This window comes from Mastigoproctus giganteus, chromosome 6, assembly GCF_048544385.1.
Source record: "Mastigoproctus giganteus isolate SK-2022 chromosome 6, ASM4854438v1, whole genome shotgun sequence".
NCBI classification, from domain to species: domain Eukaryota; kingdom Metazoa; phylum Arthropoda; class Arachnida; order Uropygi; family Thelyphonidae; genus Mastigoproctus; species Mastigoproctus giganteus.
In genome coordinates, this window is record NC_143580.1 from 177,230,983 (window position 1) to 177,249,782 (window position 18,800).

Here is an 18,800-nt window from a genome sequence, read left to right on the forward strand (position 1 = left end):
GATGTTTGTAGAGCAATCGGTTACGGGACATGATACTGCCAAGGGGGATGTCTTTGTGTGTGCGCGATGCAAGGAGTGTATCGATATCAGGCAGCAACTCGGCGTTCTTGTGGGCCTATATGAGAGCTTGAAGGACAGGGTGGACGCCCTCGAAGAAACTAAATTGAGGGGCCCATCAAGCTCTCAGCTGCCCACATCAACGCCAGAGCTTGCACTTGGGCATCGCGTGACACAAGAGACAACCCCCAAGGCAGAATGCGCTGGTCCCGAAGGAACTACTAGTAGTTGTTGGTGACTCTATTGTCAGGGAAACAGGGAACATGCTTTGTAAAAAAGATAGGTGGAACAGGACCAGGGTATGTCTTCCAGGGGCAAAGGTTGATGACGTTGTAGAGCGAATATCATCTTTTAAGGGCACAAAAGGTGATATAGTTGTACACGTTGGCACTAATAATATTAAGAGTAGGAGACCGGCAGAATTACTTAACAAGTACAGGTCACTGTTGAACAAAAGCCGAGAATTAGGGTTGAATTTGAAAGTGTCAGCAATTCTGCCCAGACACGATAGGAGGGAGTATATGATGAGAGCCTTGTCGATCAATTCGGCCCTGGAAAGATTGTGAAAGGCTCAAGGGGTAGAATTTTTTTCAGCCTGGACTGTACTTGTTAACAGGAGAGATTGCTTCTACAGGGATGGGATACACTTAAATAGAAAGGGTGCAAGAATATTTGCTGATACTATTGAGGCAGTGTTAGGTGGATCGGAAAACTGCTAGCTTGGGGGGAGACAAAGACCAATAAATTGACAGTAGCCACTGGCAGAGGTGAAAGATTCTTGCACCGCTTCTATTAGAATGAGCAGAAGCCTGAAAAACAAGATGCATGGTATTTCAGAGACTGCTGGGAGCCATTGCGGTACAAGTAAACACATGGGTTGTGTTAGGGTAGCTAAGAATAGAAACAGGTGCAGGTATACTTGCGTGTACACCAATGCTAGGAGTTTCGTAAATAAATTTGATGAATTTGAGGTATTGCTCAAAACATCAAAGGCAGATATTGTTGGGATATCAGAGACGTGGTGTCACACAGATATAAGGGATGCAGAACTGCAATTTGGGGAGTACAACGTCTACAGAAAGGATAGACCGAATAGGAAGGGGGGAGGGGTTATGCTATTAGTTAAGAAACACATAAAAATCAAGGAAGTGAAGCCAGTCGACATTGCCGGACAGTGCAGGGTTGAGTCAGTTTGTTGTGACATAAGCATTGGGAGATCAAAATTGAGAGTAGGAGTGTGCTATAGGCCTAATGACTCTGATGAGTATAATAAGGAACTGTACAGGGAAATAGAGTGGGCCAGTAAATCAGAGAGTCTTATAATGGGAGATTTTAATTTCCCAGATATTGACTGGAATTTGGGGGCTGGTTACTCACACACTAGCAGGGCTTTTGTGGATTTATTGGATGATTGTTTTCTACATCAGCATGTTCGGGAGGCAACTAGAGGGAGTAGTACTCTTGATTTCATTATCAGCAGTGATTCTTCATGCATTAAGAATCTGCAGATAAATGAACCACTAGGTGGCAGTGATCACAGTGTGCTGAAGTGGGATTTACTCAAAGAGGTAACTACCATTAGGGGTAAAGGGAAGGGTTATTTCTTCCGTAAAGGCGACTACGATGGACTGAGACAGTATTTAAATTCTATACAGTGGGACCAACTGATGATGTTACCAACAGCAAATTCAAAATGGGAAGCATTCAAAGAACTTATCTTGGAAGCTACTAGGCTTTACATACCAACTAAGAAATATTGTTCAAGGTTTAGGCCAAAATGGATGTCAGATGAACTAATGAGGCATATGGCAGAGAAGAAAAATGCATGGGATACTTACAAATTAACACATGACACAGAAGCCTATGATAGATACAAGTTGATATGCAACCAAGTTACAAAGGAGGTTAGCCAGGCGAAGGCAGATTACGAGAAATCCTTGGCAAGGGATGCAAAGAATAACAGCAAAGAGTTCTTTACTTATGTAAACTCTAGAAGGAAGGGGATGAATCAGATTGGTCCACTTGATATTGATGGGTCAACTGTGATGATCCTGCTCAGGTAGCTAACAAACTAAATGAATATTTTGCATCGATATTCACACATGAGGAGTTATTCAGCAAGGGGAATGCCAGAGGTGTATTCAACTCTAGCAGTAAGCTACAGAATCTTGAAATAACTGGGAGTAAAGTGGAGGAGAAACTGTTGAAGATAAACACAAGAAAGGCACCCGGGGTGGATGGGATCTATCCAGTTATATTAAAGGAGGCAGCAAAGGAAGTAAGCAAACCCTTAGCCATAATTATGAGAGCTTCCTTGGACTCAGGGGAGGTACCCATAGACTGGAAATGTGCAAATGTGACCCCAATTCACAAAGGAGGATCAAAGGCTGACACAAGTAATTATAGACCTGTGAGCTTAACTTCTGTTCCAGGAAAATTAATGGAGGCACTGGTTAAAGAAGCACTGCAGGATCATTTAGACAAGACTTCAGTTATAGCTCAGACACAGCATGGTTTTGTTAAAGGGAAGTCTTGCCTGACCAAATTTTTTTTTTTTTTTTTTTTGATTTGGTAGTTGTTGGCGCATCGGCTTCTGTGGCCATATTGCACCTCCCAAGATTTTTGCAGTACTTTTGATCCAAGCCCGAGGCGGGAATCGAACCCGCGACCTTTGGGTTGCCAGGCAGTTACTTTACCCACTCGGCTAGCCCGGTCGGCCCTGACCAACTTGATTGGATACTATGATGCAGTCACAAAAGAACTGGATGCAGGGAATAACATTGATATTATATACTTGGATCTTAGAAAGGCTTTTGATACTGTTGCACATGGAAGACTGCTACATAAATTGGAGCACTGTGACATTGGAGGCAAATTGCTGCTATGGATAAAGGGGTGGTTGAGGGGGAGAAGACAGAGAGTGGTAATCAATGGACACTGCTCATTGTGGACTAATGTTATTAGTAGAGTCCCTCAGGGCTCAGTGTTGGGTCCATTATTGTTTTCTGTATTTATAAATGATATTGATGATGGTATATCAAGCTTAATGTCCAAGTTTGCAGATGATACAAAGGTTGGCAGGGTTGTAAAGGACACTACTAACACTATGCTGCTGCAACAGGATCTGGAAAGGTTGAGCAGATGGGCTGAGAGGTGACAAATGAAGTTTAACATTGACAAATGTAAAGTACTACACATGGGAAACAGCAACCCCAGAGCAATGTATCAACTCTGTGGTACTACACTGACAGTAGTAGAGAATGAAAGGGACTTGGGGGTGGTTGTGCAGGCAGATATGAAGTTCTCTGAGCAGTGCAGACGGGCTGCAAGAGTAGCTCATGGAGTATTGTCAATGATATACAGGAATTTTTCCAGCAGGGATAAGGAGGTGATTATTCCATTGTATAAGGCAATGGTCAGGCCACACCTAGAGTACTGTATACAGGTCTGGAGGCCTCATTTCAAGAAGGATGTAGAGCTGCTGGAACGAGTACAGAGAAGGGCAACAAGATTAGTGAATGGAACAAAGGGGTGCTCTTACAAAGAAAGGCTTAAGTTTTGCAAATTACAGTGTCTGGAGACTAGGCACCTGCAAGGTGATCTGATAGAGGTGTATAAAGCCTTGAATGGTTTAAGCATGCTCAATGCTGATGGGATTCTTCCTCTAGCTCAGAAAAATCACCTGAGAGGGCATAAATTCAAATTGAGGAAAGACAGATGTAGGATAGACGTGCGGAAATTTGCCTTTAGCCAGCGGGTGGTTGGTTGGTGGAACAGACTTCCATCCCTTGTGGTGGAGGTTGATAGCCTAAATAAGTTTAAGGCTCAGCTGGACAGGTATTTTGAACGAACAGAGGGGTGAAGTGGAAGTGGGTTTTTTTTCTTTTTTTTTTTTTTTGATTGGCTGATGCTGCATAAGCTTGCTTTCTTGCATCAAATGCCTCTACTAATGCTAATGGTAGTATATCAAGCTTAATGTCCAAGTTTGCAGACGATACAAAGGTTGGCAGGATTGTCAAGGACACTACTGACACTGTGCTGCTGCAACAGGATCTGGAAAGGTTAAGCAGATGGGCTGAGAGGTGGCAAATGAAGTTTAACATTGACAAATGTAAAGTACTACATATGGGAAACAGCAACCCCAGAGCAACGTATCAACTCTGTGGTACTACACTAACAGTGGTAGAGAATGAAAAGGACCTGGGGGTAATTGTGCAGGCAGATATGAAGTTCTCTGAGCAGTGCAGACGGGCTGCAAGAGTAGCTCATGGAGTATTGTCAATGATATACAGGAATTTTTCTAGCAGGGATAAGGAGGTGATTATTCCCTTGTATAAGGCAATGGTCAGGCCATACCTTGAGTACTGTATACAGGTCTGGATACAGTACTCATTTCAAGAAGGATGTAGAGCTGCTGGAACAAGTGCAGAGAAGGGCAACAAGATTAGTGAATGGAACAAAGGGGTGCTCTTACGAAGAAAGGCTTAAGATTTGCAAATTACAGTGTCTGGAGACTAGGCACCAGCGAGGTGATCTGATAGAGGTGTATAAAGCATTGAATGGTTTGAGCATGCTCAATGCTGATTGGATTCTTCCTCTCGCTCAGAATAATCACCTGAGAGGGCATAAATTCAAATTGAGGAAAGACAGATGTAGGATAGACGTGTGGAAATTTGCCTTTAGCCAGCGAGTGGTTGGTTGGTGGAACAGACTTCCATTCCTTGTCGTGGAAGTACAAACGGAGGGGTGAGAAGTGGAAGTGTTTTTTTTTTTTTTTTTTTTTTGGCTGATGCTGCATAAGCTTGCTTTTTTGCATCATATGCCTCTACTAATGCTAATATTGAAAATTGGGATATTGTTCCTCACTGGACAGTCAGTGATCACCAGGTTTTGCTTTTTAACACAGTACAGGTATTGTCTACTGATTTAAGAACTTTAATCACTCCACAATTGAAAAGATTTTATACTAAAAAGATAGATTGGACTGCTTTTGATATTTCTATAGTTCTGGATTATCATGAAAATTCTTTGGATGATCTTAATGAGTTGTCTGCTCTTCAAATTACTGATTCCCATAGATGATCCTAATTCTGACAAACATTCTAGTTTGTCTGATTCTCTGGACAGGCCATTTCTTCCCAACGAATTAAGTAATGTTGCTAGGAAACTTAATGTTATGAAATGTCCTGCAATGGACTTGGTGAAGAACATTTTTATATTAAGGTTTATTAAATTAAGAATTCACCTTCTTATGTTATTTTACAACAAATGTTTACTGGAAGGTATTTTTCCAGTTGTTTGGAAAATGGCCTTATTAAAACTGATTCGCAAACCTAACAAAACATTAACAGAACCCAGATCGTACCACCTGATCACCTTATTGGTCAATCATCAGTAACTATTGGAAAGATAAAACTTCAAGTTTTTGAACTTTTACAGTCATACAATTTAATGGCTAACCAATTTGGATTTGATGCTGGCAAGTCCTGTGAGGACGCTTTGGTGGAACTAGTTTCTCATATTGAAAATTTAGCATTTAAATATATGTTAGCAATTTTTGTTGACTTCGAGGGTGCTTTCAACTTCCTAAGGTAAGAAAGAGCTCTTGAATGTTTTCGTGCAGCTCATCGCCTACAACAAATGTATTGCCATTTTAGGAGCTATTTTTCTGATAGATTTGTTGTGGTCCAAACAAGGCATATGCAAGAGATTTACTTTGGAGATTTCAAGAGGTTGTCTTCAGGGTTCAATATTAGGCTCATTTATATGGAATTTGCTTTCACAGGATTGGATTTCGAGAAATGTTGTGTTTACTAAAATAACTGTATATGCAGATGACCTTACCATATTGATTAATGGAGATTCAGGTTAGATTTTGGAAAACACCACAAATTGTGTTCTTGCTAATCTTTTAGTATGGTGTTAGGATAATAAATTAGTGATTAGTCCTCATAAAATGAAAATGATAGTTTTTGGTTCTAAACTTGATATTAATCGACCACCTCAAATAAAAATTAGTAATAAACAACTTCCGAAGGTTGCAGAATTAAAATGCTTAGGGATTAACAATTGACAAGCTTAATTTTAATCCTCATTTATTTAATATTGCCACAATAATTAAAGTAATTTACTATTGCCAGGGAAAAACTATGTTGATATATTATAAGGCAGTTTGTTTCGCACTATAGTTACCTATGATTTGGGAGCATGGTTCCATAGGGTGGGTACTGTCAGGTTTAGTTCAAAATTAATTTCCATTCAGCAAATTATGTTTCTGGTCATGCTGAGGGTATGCAGGACTGTTTCTACATCTGCACTACTGGTTCTTGCTAGAACACTGCCTCTACACTTAGCATTAGTAGAGGCATACGATGCAAGAAAGCAAGCTTATGCAGCATCAGCTAAAAAAAAAAAAAAAAAAAACTCACGCTCTGATTTCACCCCTCCGTTCGTTCCAAATACCTGTCCAGCTCAAGCCTTAAATTTATTTAGGCTATCAATTTCCACAACAAAAGATGGAAGTCTGTTCCACCAATCAACTACCCACTGGCTAAAGGCAAACTTCCGCACATCTATCCTACATCTGTCTTTCCTCAATTTGAATTTATGCCCTCTCAGGTGATTATTCTGAGCAAGAGGAAGAATCCCATCAGCATTGAGCATGCTCAAACCATTAAAGGCTTTATACACCTCAATCAGATCATCTTGCAGATGCCTAGTCTCCAAACACTGTAATCTGTAAAACTTGAGCCTTTTTTCGTAAGAGCAACCCTTCATTCCATTCACCAATCTTGCTGCCCTTCTTTGTACTGTTAATCTATTAGTTCATGTATCCCCCAAGCTAGCAGTTTTCCGACCTACCTAACACTACCTCGATAGCATCAGCAAATATTCTTGAACCCTCTCTCTATTTAAGTGTATCCTATTCCTGTAGAAGCAGTCTCTCCTGTTAACAGGCACAGACCAGGCTGAGAAAAATTCTACCCCTTGAGCCTTGCACAATCTCTCCAGGGCCGAATTGATTGACAAAGCTCTCATCATATACTCCCTCCTATCGTGTCTGGGCAGAATTGCAGACACTGTCAAATTCAACCCAAATTCACGGCTTTTTTTCAACAGTGACCTGTACTTGTTAAGTAATTCTGCTGGTCTCCTACTCTTAATATCATTAGTGCTAACATGTACAACAATATCACCTTTTGTGCCCTTAAAAGATGATATTTGCTCTACAATGTCAACCTTTGCTCCTAGCAGACATACCGAGGTACCTGATGGTGATTTTTACAGGTCTTTGCTATTGTATTCGTAACAGAGACCAGCAGAAAGTTTTGGGATAATTATTAACACCAATACTCATATTAATAAAGAAAAAACTAGACGTTTCAATGAGCTGATTAATATTTGGCAACTAGATGGGACACGACTGCCAAAAGTTTGGTAACCAGAGCTTTCTTTCAAGAAGTTACTTTCTTCTTATGGAATATTTGTTTTACTTTCCTACTGAATATGGTTCTTTAAATGCAAAACTTTTCCAATTTCGGTTGTCTGTAACAGATCTCTGTCAATGCAGTCTTTTAGAAGATTAGAAACATATCCTTTATGATTGCATATTATATAGGGATTTTAGAGAAAGCTTAATGGTTAGTGTTGGAAGTATTAGTACAGGGCAGTAATCGAGGTTTGTTCAAGACAAACAAATTTTGAATGCATTACAAGTTTTTGCAAATGAAGTCTTCGTGAGAAGAGCTTTGAATAGGCTATTCGCTATTTTAGTTGCTAATGGCAACGGATGGTTTCTGACTAACTCAAATACATTGGTGGATTCACTTTTTCGTTTTACTTATAGATACGTTTTGGGTCTTTTGTACTGTTTTACTTATTAAATTAATATGATGTTTTGGGTTATTTAAATAGTGAAATTTTGTAGCTGATTGGATGTTTTATGTTTTTCCTACACAAAAAAAAGGTTTTATATAATGTTTAATTAACGTCTTCTGTGTTAAAATTTTATTATTTTTTACTTTTATGTTCAGTGAGTTGTACACTTTATATAGGCACTTATTTTGTTTATCTATTGCACGGATATATGCAGTGCGGTAGTCATAAAATTAGCAGAAGATACGCTATGAATATTATGAAAAGGAGAGAGTATACGGTGTATACCTGTGTGTGTTTGTTAAATAAGTATAATAATGCATTGAAAAATTTCATATTGACTCCATCAATATGAAATTGTGAAATTTATAAAATGAAGTTCTTTACATGGGCAGAAGCTTCAGTTTGAATAGTCAAGGGAATCATCACTGATTGTGTGGTAAATTTATTTTAAATCTTCTTTTTTTTTTTTTTGAGGAAGCCTATAGGATGTCTGAGGACCCTGTGATATGTCATGATAATGTCATAGATATTTTTATAGATATTATAGGTAAGTTTTGGCTGTCATCTTCCTCTTCACCCCCCCCCCCCTCTCTGGCTTGGGTCACAGGCGGTGGGGTAGGGGATCAGGTTTGGTGAATTTTGAACACTTGGCCTAACAATACGAGACCCTACTACTGCATCTGGCCCACCTTCCCATGGTGGTGGACGAGTACACAGAGGCAGTTGTCCAGGAGACTGCTGCCTCTGGGTAGCCAAGAGGCCAGCACAACAAAACAATATAACATGACTACACAAACATGACATAATTCACATGGCTGGCCTTTTTACCGCACAGTCTGTATCATCACAATGACTTGCAGCAGTTTGAACTAATGTTCTGAGTGCCGCCTTTATCTATACATACATACCCCCACCCCTCATATTCTGGATAGAATACTAATTCAATGTGATGAAGTTGGTTCCTGTCCTAGGCACAATGATTCATGTATTGCCACTGAATAAAAGCCTACCATCCGGGTGTCTCCACTTGTCTTGCCAAGATTTTACAAGGTTATCACATTGGCTGTGTACAACTTCCTGGTAGAAGATTTCAATCGGTTATGCCCACGATAAAATCAACCCTTGCATTGTTACATCATTCAATGGTGGTATGCTGTATTGCTTGCCCAGATTGTGGGCAAGGTTTCATTGGCAAAACTGAGTGCAGGCCAAGTGATCGTGTTTCCGAGCATGTGGGGGGGAGGGCTATTCACCCAGCCAATTTTAGCAGCTCTGCTGTTGCATAGCATTATTGAGGAATGAAAATAATTTTTCCAAATTTATTTTAAACTTTTTAATTGTGTTCAATTGATTTTTTAATTATTTATTTTTTACTGTAATAATTTTGCAGTAATATTATGTTTGTTTTAATTTCTGGAGAGGAGTAGCATATGGAGGTGTTCTACATATTATATTGAGGTAAATTTTTCTTATTCTTCTACAAAATACATCTATTATGGAGGGTGTTATTCCGCATAATGATGAGAGGTAGTGGGTAGATAATTGAATGAGTAGTCGGAGTGTACTGCATTCAGAGAATGATGATTGAAAGGCTGATGAATGTTGACCTACATTAGCCTGCTTCTTCCTCTTCCCTTCCTTTCCATCCCCCCAACCTGCAGGCTTGATCACACATTGTCACACATCTGGTTATAATTGCATTCAGATATTGATGATTGAAATTCTAATGAATGTTGACCTACATTAGCCTGCTTCTTCCTCTTCCTCTTCCATTCCACCCCCCCCCCCCATCTGCAGGCTTAATGCACATATTGTGACACATCCGGATGTAACTTTTGGGGTATAAGAATGGCTATTGTCGTTGCTTGTCTCGGTTGAAAAAGAGGCCCATATACCTCTTTGAAAGCTTCCTTGTATATCATTTATTTTACTGCTTTTATTCTATTTCATGTATATTTATTCTTATCATGTTTAATTGCTGTACGTAATTTTATTTAATTTATTTTACTTATTAATTTTTAATATCGTTTATGTCTGTAATAGTATTATTTTGTTTATTTTAATGGCTATGTATTTTTATCAACATTAGGATACCAGACATCTCTTCTGTTATGGCTCCAACTCAGTCTCAAAGATGGTTCCAGCTGTCTTGTGGATTATGCCTAATTTATGTAGTATTTTTTATGTCAATAATGGTTTTATATATATTTAAACATAATATAGGAACTGTAGCATTCCTTCCCATTCAGGTAAATAAATAACTGAAAGTTTTGGAAAAAAAAACCTAGTGTGTGACATAGATGTTGCTTCTGAAATTTGCAAAAGAAAGGCTGAATAGAAGAGAATCAAGAGTAATGAATAAAATAAATAAATTTACAAAAGATTGGCAGATAAAGATGTTGGGAGAAGGAATAAAATAACCACACTATGAATGATTATATTCATGGCCTTCAACAGCAGATTTGAGGGGATTTTAAACTAGGAAAGAAGGGCAAGGAACAGTAACATGAGAAAACTGATATGGCAGCAATGGCTTATTTGTCAATGTTGATTGGTCACTGTTTTCTGGACTTCATAGAGTGCTACATGCCACAGAAGTTCCTGGTACCAATTGCAAGAGTAGGTTGATGGAAACTGATTTTGGCTTATCTTGAAAAATTCTTCTCTTCTATTTGGCCACTTTTGTACAAATTTCAGGAGAATCTGCCATACAATAAATTAAACTTTATGTTGAGTGGTGTTTTATTTCAACATATTAACTGCGTTAATGCATAAGCGCATCAGAGTTTTTAATCCATTTGGATAAAGAAAAACCACGTGACTTTAAGAACCATTTTCTTCTGAATGATGGTGGGGGGGGGTGGAACCGGATATTTTTGTCATGCAACCTTTTCCAGTGGTTGACTAATTCAGCCATAGTGAGAATAAAAACCCAAAAACGTCTGTCTTCCCCAGTACAGATTGACCCAATCTCATAATTTTTGAGTTCAGTTCAAGCCATCAGTAAAGATGTTAATGTTTCCTGAATATGTACAAAGAAAAGTGTTGTATGCTGACAGTGAAGTTAAAAGTTAACAATGAGATGGGACAGTTCTCCAGAAAGGATAGTTCACAAAGTAGATGTCCAGGAATAAATGGTGGAAAAAAAAAGCAGACTGATGAACTGATACAGGAAAATCAGCAAATTACAAAGCAGATATCAAGCATATCTCCTCAGAACTTTGCTATTTGTCAGCTGGCCACTCCATACCATATGGTATTGTAATTATAATAAAAAATAATAATAATGTAAATAAATATAAATTTAAGCATCATACAAATATAATAGAAAGACACCAAACTTGTTCACAAGTACAGAAAATATTTCAATGTATTAGAAATAATGAACTTAGAAATGCAACTATTTGAATGTCGTGCCAGTTACAAAATACTGAAAATTGGAGGTTCTTCCAACTACACAAAAACAACATTGAAATGTCAATACAGAAGCACTCCTTTAAAATTTTAACAAAATCTGCTTTCTTTGTATCTACAAAAACCATCTTGAAAATAACTATTAGTGTGCTGCCTTAATGGGAAAATTTGAATTAATTCCCAATGGACACTAAACTCAGATTATTACAAAATGTATTAAAAATATTTTAAGCAGGGCAAACCCTTCAGTCCACTTAAAATAAAAGTTTTAAAATTATGACTTTTGAAGCACTCTATACAGTGCTGTACAATGTTAATAGTTTCAATTCAGTTTACATTCTACCTGAAGATAGTTGTATGATGACATTTATACTTATCTCCAGCTGTGCTCTAACAAACTATGATATGATTCACGTTTTATTAGGACAATTCTTGAATACTGCCTACACATCACCCCAAACAAGAGAAAATTAATTAAAATAGACTTTAATATTATATAGTGCTGTACTTTTATAAATCCTGAGCAAGGTTCTTAAAAAATAATGCATGGTTATGTATATCACTTACCAGTATAAATAAATAAAAAAAAACATCAGATAAAATCCTAGTCGAACCATAGAATCTCTCATATGCTTCTTCAAATTTCCACGATTGTGAATTTCAGTTGGGTCATACACCCCAAAGTCTCCAGATGGTACCATAACTATCCTAAAAATAATGAAAATAACTGTTTTAAATATAAAAATTTATTCACAATGTATCAGAAATTTCCAAACAAGTTTTTCATATTTAAAAATCAAAGTATATGAAAATATAATTTTGCCCACCACAGCTGAAAACATGTCCAGTTGATGCCATCAAAGTCATGTATGTCTCTGTATGGTGCAGTGTTTCAAAATACTGGTACAAAATACTAACCAGATACATGACAATTCAGTGAAAGGCTCTTTGGTGTACATAATATAGTAAGTGACAATTTACCATATGACAATAAGTAGTCACATCATTAACAGGAAATTTACTGTACTCCTACACAATAGATGGATGCCACAGGTTGGTAAATGAGAATTATTATTATTTACTTTTTCTTTTTTTTATGGATGGTCGATGAAGCCTATGCTACTCTAGCAACATGGATACACTTATAAATCTGAAGGCTCTAGACAATAATCTGTGACATCCATACATGATGTCTTCTGAAAAAGTAGAGGCTAGGCAAAAATTTTGGAATAATGATGTTTGGACATTAATTTGAGACTATTTTTTATTTTAAAAATGGTATAATAACTGTATCATGAATAAATGTTCATGTGGACATTCGAAGCAAATGTCCACATGAATTTAATTTCAAAAGGCAATTAAATTAATGCAAAAGAAGCTGGGCTGGGAGTTGTCACAGGCCCTACATTACAGCAAGGGCAGCTGCCTATGGCAACTGCAGTTACTTTTTAGTAACAAAAATAACTACAATATAATAACTAGAAATCAATAGAAGAAATGAATTTTATTCAGCTTCCATAATCTTGTTTTTCTTGTTTTTGACCTGAAATCAAGAAGTCAATGAAATTTAGGTAAACTGAATCAAATACTCTGATTTTTCTCTTGTATAACACATTTCCAACAGAATAATTATATGTAATTATCTGTATATTTGAAATTATATATCTGCAGGCTCAAACAAACAGTTCACCACAGTGACTAGTAGTTTACAAGTCAGTCTAGTGGTTGCGTAACTGAACTGCCATCTCTTTTTTTTTTTTATGATTGCTGTGGTTTGTATCTTGCAAGGATTGACACAACTTTCAACAGAGATATGGTACAATGAACTCTGAGTATGGATGCTAAACTGTCAATATTTTACAGAAAACATACCTTATTGGTTGAAGGAATGTGACTGAGAATAGCAATCTAATCAATCATACTGCTTATATACAGCATGAAAATTAAAGTTACTTGGAGAGAGCATTTGCTAAATGGTTTCTTATTCAAGGATGATACATTAAACTTAATACTTTTATAAATAATCTAAAACAATTAATATTGGAAGGTTGTTCACATTATTGAAAACATCATACTGTTTATCTTATGAAGCTTCATTCACATGCATTAGTGTTATGTTGATTTTTTCCTTAAATGAAATGAATTTTCTTTTTCTTTTTTCTGTGATTAACAGAATTGAAAAGTAAACATAGTTATCTCCTTATAATTTAATTACTAAGATTATAACTTTATAGAACACTTCATAAAACTTCACAGTTTTACATTCTGTAAACTTAGCCACTCAGTTTAATTACAACTATGTAATAGTTATTATTCTCCATTGCCATATACAGGTGACCCCCGCTTAACGCTGTTAATTTGTTCCGGAAAAACAGAGCACTAAGTGAATACGCGCTAAGCGAGCGCCGCATTCCCATAAGGTAACATATGTATGTGTGAATTGAAATCGGTGCCATAGGATATTTCCTAATCAATAATAAATGGTAGTGAAAAGATGCACAAATGTCGGTCAAAATATTTAATATTCAAATATTTGCACATATAAAATATTCTGCATTACATACGTATATAATTATGTGGTAACTACTTACGTATCAAAATTAAACTTAAAATTCCAATTAAAATCATGAATTTAATTGATCTAAATTGATTTAATTTAATTGATGAATTTAATCATGAAAAATGTGTTGATTTTGGGTTGAACTTTGGCTCTCTTCCAAATAAACTAAAAGGGGTATTAATTTTAAATTGCCCGCAGTGTTACCACCCAACAATAAAGTCAACCGATCCTTCGCCGCTTTGAAACCTGGCATGTTTTTTTCTTCTTTCAATATGAAGCTTCTTTTATGCATTCGTTTCCACAAAAGTCCTGCTTCATCTATGTTAAAAACTTGTTCAGAAGTATAACACATAATACCCCTCTTCAATAATTTTAACAAGTTCATTTTTGAAAGTTTCAGCTCCGTGATCTGCACTTGCGGCTTCTCCCTGGATTTGAAATCTATTCAACCAGCCCTTACTAGTTTTAAATGGTTCCACATTTTTTTTTTTTTTTTTTTAGGTGAGTTTTCTTCAGATCACCAGATCATCATATTGGCACTCTCTCTCTCTCTCTTTTTTTTTAATAATATTTAACTTAACTGAATTCTGCATTGGATATTATCTTCAATAAAATTAGTTAAAGTCTTTCCATTTCAATCCTAATAGCCGGCCTAGCCCTAGTTGCTTGCAGTGGGACAGCTATCTTTCCTGCTTTATTTTTTTATAATTGTTCTTACAGTTAAACTTGCAAGTCCTAAATTATGGCACACATCTGCTTGTTGTTAACCGGAATCGATTCGCTTCAAAACGTCTAATTTAATTCTTACATTTATAGTCTTCATCCTGCGCCCAGACATTAGTTGCTTTTTCATTCTTATCGGCCATTATTAACAATTCGAAAATATAACTGCGTTGGTTGCATTAATTACAATACAATGTTCAAGTAAACTGTCCATTACGCACGATGTCTAATACTATACTGAGTGATAATGACTTCGGATAAATGCATATAACGCAAATATTACAAGCAATATACTTGATCATTTTTTAAAATGTTGATCTCGGAACTACGTAATAAGTCACTGTACTGCAATTAAATTAGTGTGCGAGAAAATTTCACTGAGTGTGGAAAAATTTCTCAAGTCGGCGTGGGAAACGTTTTAATGCTGTTTTGCTATTCATTTTCAAGCTATCGACTCCATCAAATGAAATGATTTCGTTAAATATGCAAAAATGCAATCTGTAAAAGAGCGTTATAGTCAGATACGGGTTAAAATATAAGAACAGTGTTATAGCGAATCAGCGTAAAGCGAACCACGTTATAATGGGGGCCTGCTGTACTTTTTTTTGTTGCTTTTCCCTCTCAACACACACACACACACACACACACACACACACACACACACACACACACACACACACACACACACACACACACACACACACACACACACAAGTCTATTCACAAGCAATACCAAGTCACAAGTCTTGCATAAGAATATATGCGAATTACTATATAATTTATGGTAACAACCGACAAACTGGTTTAAGTGAAAATTTATTAAAATAAATAAATAATTAAATAGATATATACATCAATATATATATATATTTTTTTTATAGAATAACTATTTTTAATAATTTTTATCAGATTATTTATTGTAATAAAACTTTGATTTAAAACATGAATTCAAGTAATTACTTGTTTTTTCCTTACTTTATTGCACCTAACTTTCATCAAAATTTTTGAGAAAAATGTTTGTTTTTGGAATACCAGTATCCCGATTTTATAAATTAAAAATACCAAAATACTGGTATTAAGATTTTCAACAGTACTGTGAGCCCTATACAGCAGCATGTTAGAGAGGCAACCAGAGGGAGTAACACTCTTGATCTGATTATCAGCAGTGATCACAGCGTACTGATGTGGGATTTACTTAAAGATGTAACTACCATCACGGGTAAAGGGAAAGGTTTTTGCTTTCATAAAGGTTGCAAAGTACTGGATGTTACCAACAGCAAATTCTAAATGGAAAGCATTCAAGGAAGTAATCTTGGAAGCTACTAGGCTTTTTGTTCCAACTAAGAAATACTGTTTTAGGTTTAGGTCTAAATGGATGTCAGATGAACTAATGAGACTCATGGCAGAGAAGAAAAATGCATGGGATGCATATAAATTATCAGGCGAAACAGAACCTTATGGTATATATCAGCTGGTCTGTAATCATGTCACAAAGATTAAGCAAGTGAAGGCAGATTATGAAAAACTTTGGCAATAGATGCAAAGAAAAACAGGAAAGACTTCTTTACTTATATAAACTCTAAAAGGAAGGGCATGAATCAGATTGGTCCACTTGATATCAATGGTTTGACTGCAGATGATCATTCTCAGACAGCTGCCAAACTAAATGAGTATTTTGCATCTACATTGACACATGAGGAGTTATTCAAGGAGGAGAGGGCCAGATGTTTATCAAACTTTAACAGGGAGTTAAATTATTTTGTAATAACTGAGAGCAAAGTGAAGGATAAATTGTTCAAGTTAAACATAAGAAAGGCATCTGGGGTGAATGGGATCTATCCAGTTATATTAAAGGAGCTGGCAAAGAAATAAGCAAACCCTTAGCCATAAATTATGAGAGTATCCGTGGACTCGGGGGAAGTCCCCACAGACTGGAGATGTGCATTTGTATCTCCAATTCACAAAGGGGGATCAAAGGGTGACACGAGTAATTACACATCTGTTAATTTGACTTCTGTTCCAGGGAAAATAATGGAGTCATTTGTTAAAGAATCATTGCAGGATCATCTAGACAAGATAGCAGTAATAATTCAGACACTGGGTTTGTTAAGGGGACGTCTTGTCTGACCAATTTGATTGGATACTATGATGTGGTCATAAAGGAACTGGTTTGTTTGTTATTTGGTTTTTAGAAGCATTAGCAACTAAGGCCATATTGCTCCGGGATATGCGGTGGTCATTCCCTGACCTTTCCGCATCCTCCATATTTTGTGGTGACAGGCTCGAACCCCGGTCTAATCAGGAAGTTTGTGCTACGCACTGCTGCTTCTTCCCACCTGGCTATGGAGGCACCTATAAAGGAACCGGATGCAAAAAATAAATTTGATATCATATACCTGGATTTCAGGAAAGCTTTTGATACTGTTGCACATGGAAGACTACTGTACAAAGTGGAGCAGTATGGCATTAAGGTCAAGTTGCTACAATTGGGAGGGTTGTTAATAACAGTAATGACGGTATGCTGCTGCAACAGGATCTGGAAAAGTTGAGCAGACGGGCTGAGAAGTGGCAACTGAAGTTTAACATTGACAAATGCAAAGTACTGGATATGGGTAGCAGTAACCCCAGAGAAATGTACCAACTGTGTGGTGTTACACTCAGGGTAGTGGAGAGAAGACCTGGGGTAATTGTGTAGGTGAGATATGAAGTTTTCTGAGTAGCGCAGACAAACTATGAGAGTGCCAGAGTAGGTCATGGGGGTCTTGTCAATGATATACAGGAATTTTGCGAGCAGGGATAAGGAGGTGATTATCCTCTTGTATAATGCAATAGTCATTACGAGCATTATTACGAGTAGACAATGCCTTATTGTTGTGTTTTATGCAAGAAATACAACACAAAACTCCAATTACCAAAGAGGTGAAAACAGAAACAAAGAACAGGCCTTAACCTTACAACAAAAGACTGATAGTGCAAGTGGTGGATGGTTTGACCATTAAAAATAATGTCATGGTATTCATGTATTGAGTATTTTTGAATTAAATCTTTTAATTAAACCTGTAAATTTATCAACATACAACAACTTACAATGTAAATGAAGGGTCTAGATCATAAGACATTGTTTTTTTTTAAATAATAATTAGAAAGGGGCTTGCAGAAATAAACTCACAAACTGCTGCTTTTTCGTTGATTGTAAAAGAACCTATTCTAGAGCTTTTAAAATTATAAATTGTTCATCTTTACCAGTTTACTAAAATTCACAAAAATCAGAATGAATGGACTCTGCACTATTCAAAGAAATTTTATTTTCAGGGTTTGTACCTTCTATAAAGAAACACTTGAAGAAAATAAACTTATCTGAAAGCCATTCTCTTTTTTGGATAGCACATCCCAAATGTGATGAACTTAAAGGCCAAGCTTTTACTACTGAATATAATATCCTAGGTCCAGCCTATGAATCAAGGGGTTATAAAATGTCTAAAGAGATTATATAGGTGCAAGTTCTTAATTTAAATTTTGAAAAAAATGGAAGACAAGAATACAGGTTTTGTAGAATTGTTAATATCAAGAATTGTTTGTGATCCAGCATTATTTCTGCTGTATTCCTGTTCCAGTTAGCAAAAAATGAAAAAATGAATACTAACTAACATTTCAAACATTTTTATTTTTGAGTTTGCATGAGTTATTATATAAAAGTGATTGATAAAAGATTAATAAAAACTTCAGATGTTTTTAAATTATGTTGTTTATATGATTTTAGTGTGTAAACTACAGAAAACCAGGATTGCATCCTGGTTTTCTGTAACATGTCTCACAATACCAAAAGGTTTGTTTTCTTCCACCATTAACCCTTCTGTCACTATATACTGCATGGTCTTCTTAAATGAATTTTCTTGTTTGTCTCACAAACAAGAAAATTCAAATAAATGAACAAAAGACTTTAGTTCATTTATTGAAACTGAAACGCAGTTGTAACATATGGAACAATCAAGAAGTAACTTATTTGAAAGTTTCAGTGGCATTATTAACTGTCTCATTCAAAATTTCTTCAAACAAAGAATCGTTAAAAAACAGCTGAAAATATGCAAGTTTAGTTTTTGGAATACTTGAATTACTCAAATGAAATCCAGATTTCAAAACAGAAAACGGAAAATGTTTGAATGACATA

At 36.4% G+C, this 18,800-nt stretch overlaps 1 protein-coding gene across 1 annotated transcript in view; it reads right to left on the reverse strand.

Annotated features, from left to right (window-relative positions):
- Positions 1-18,800, reverse strand: part of cnir (cornichon-like protein) — a 248,024-nt gene that overhangs the window by 43,056 nt on the left and 186,168 nt on the right. The window contains exon 4 of the mRNA XM_090375532.1: positions 11,917-12,057. Within this exon, the coding sequence (XP_090231658.1) occupies positions 11,917-12,057 (141 nt within the window). The remainder of the gene's footprint in view (positions 1-11,916; positions 12,058-18,800) is intronic.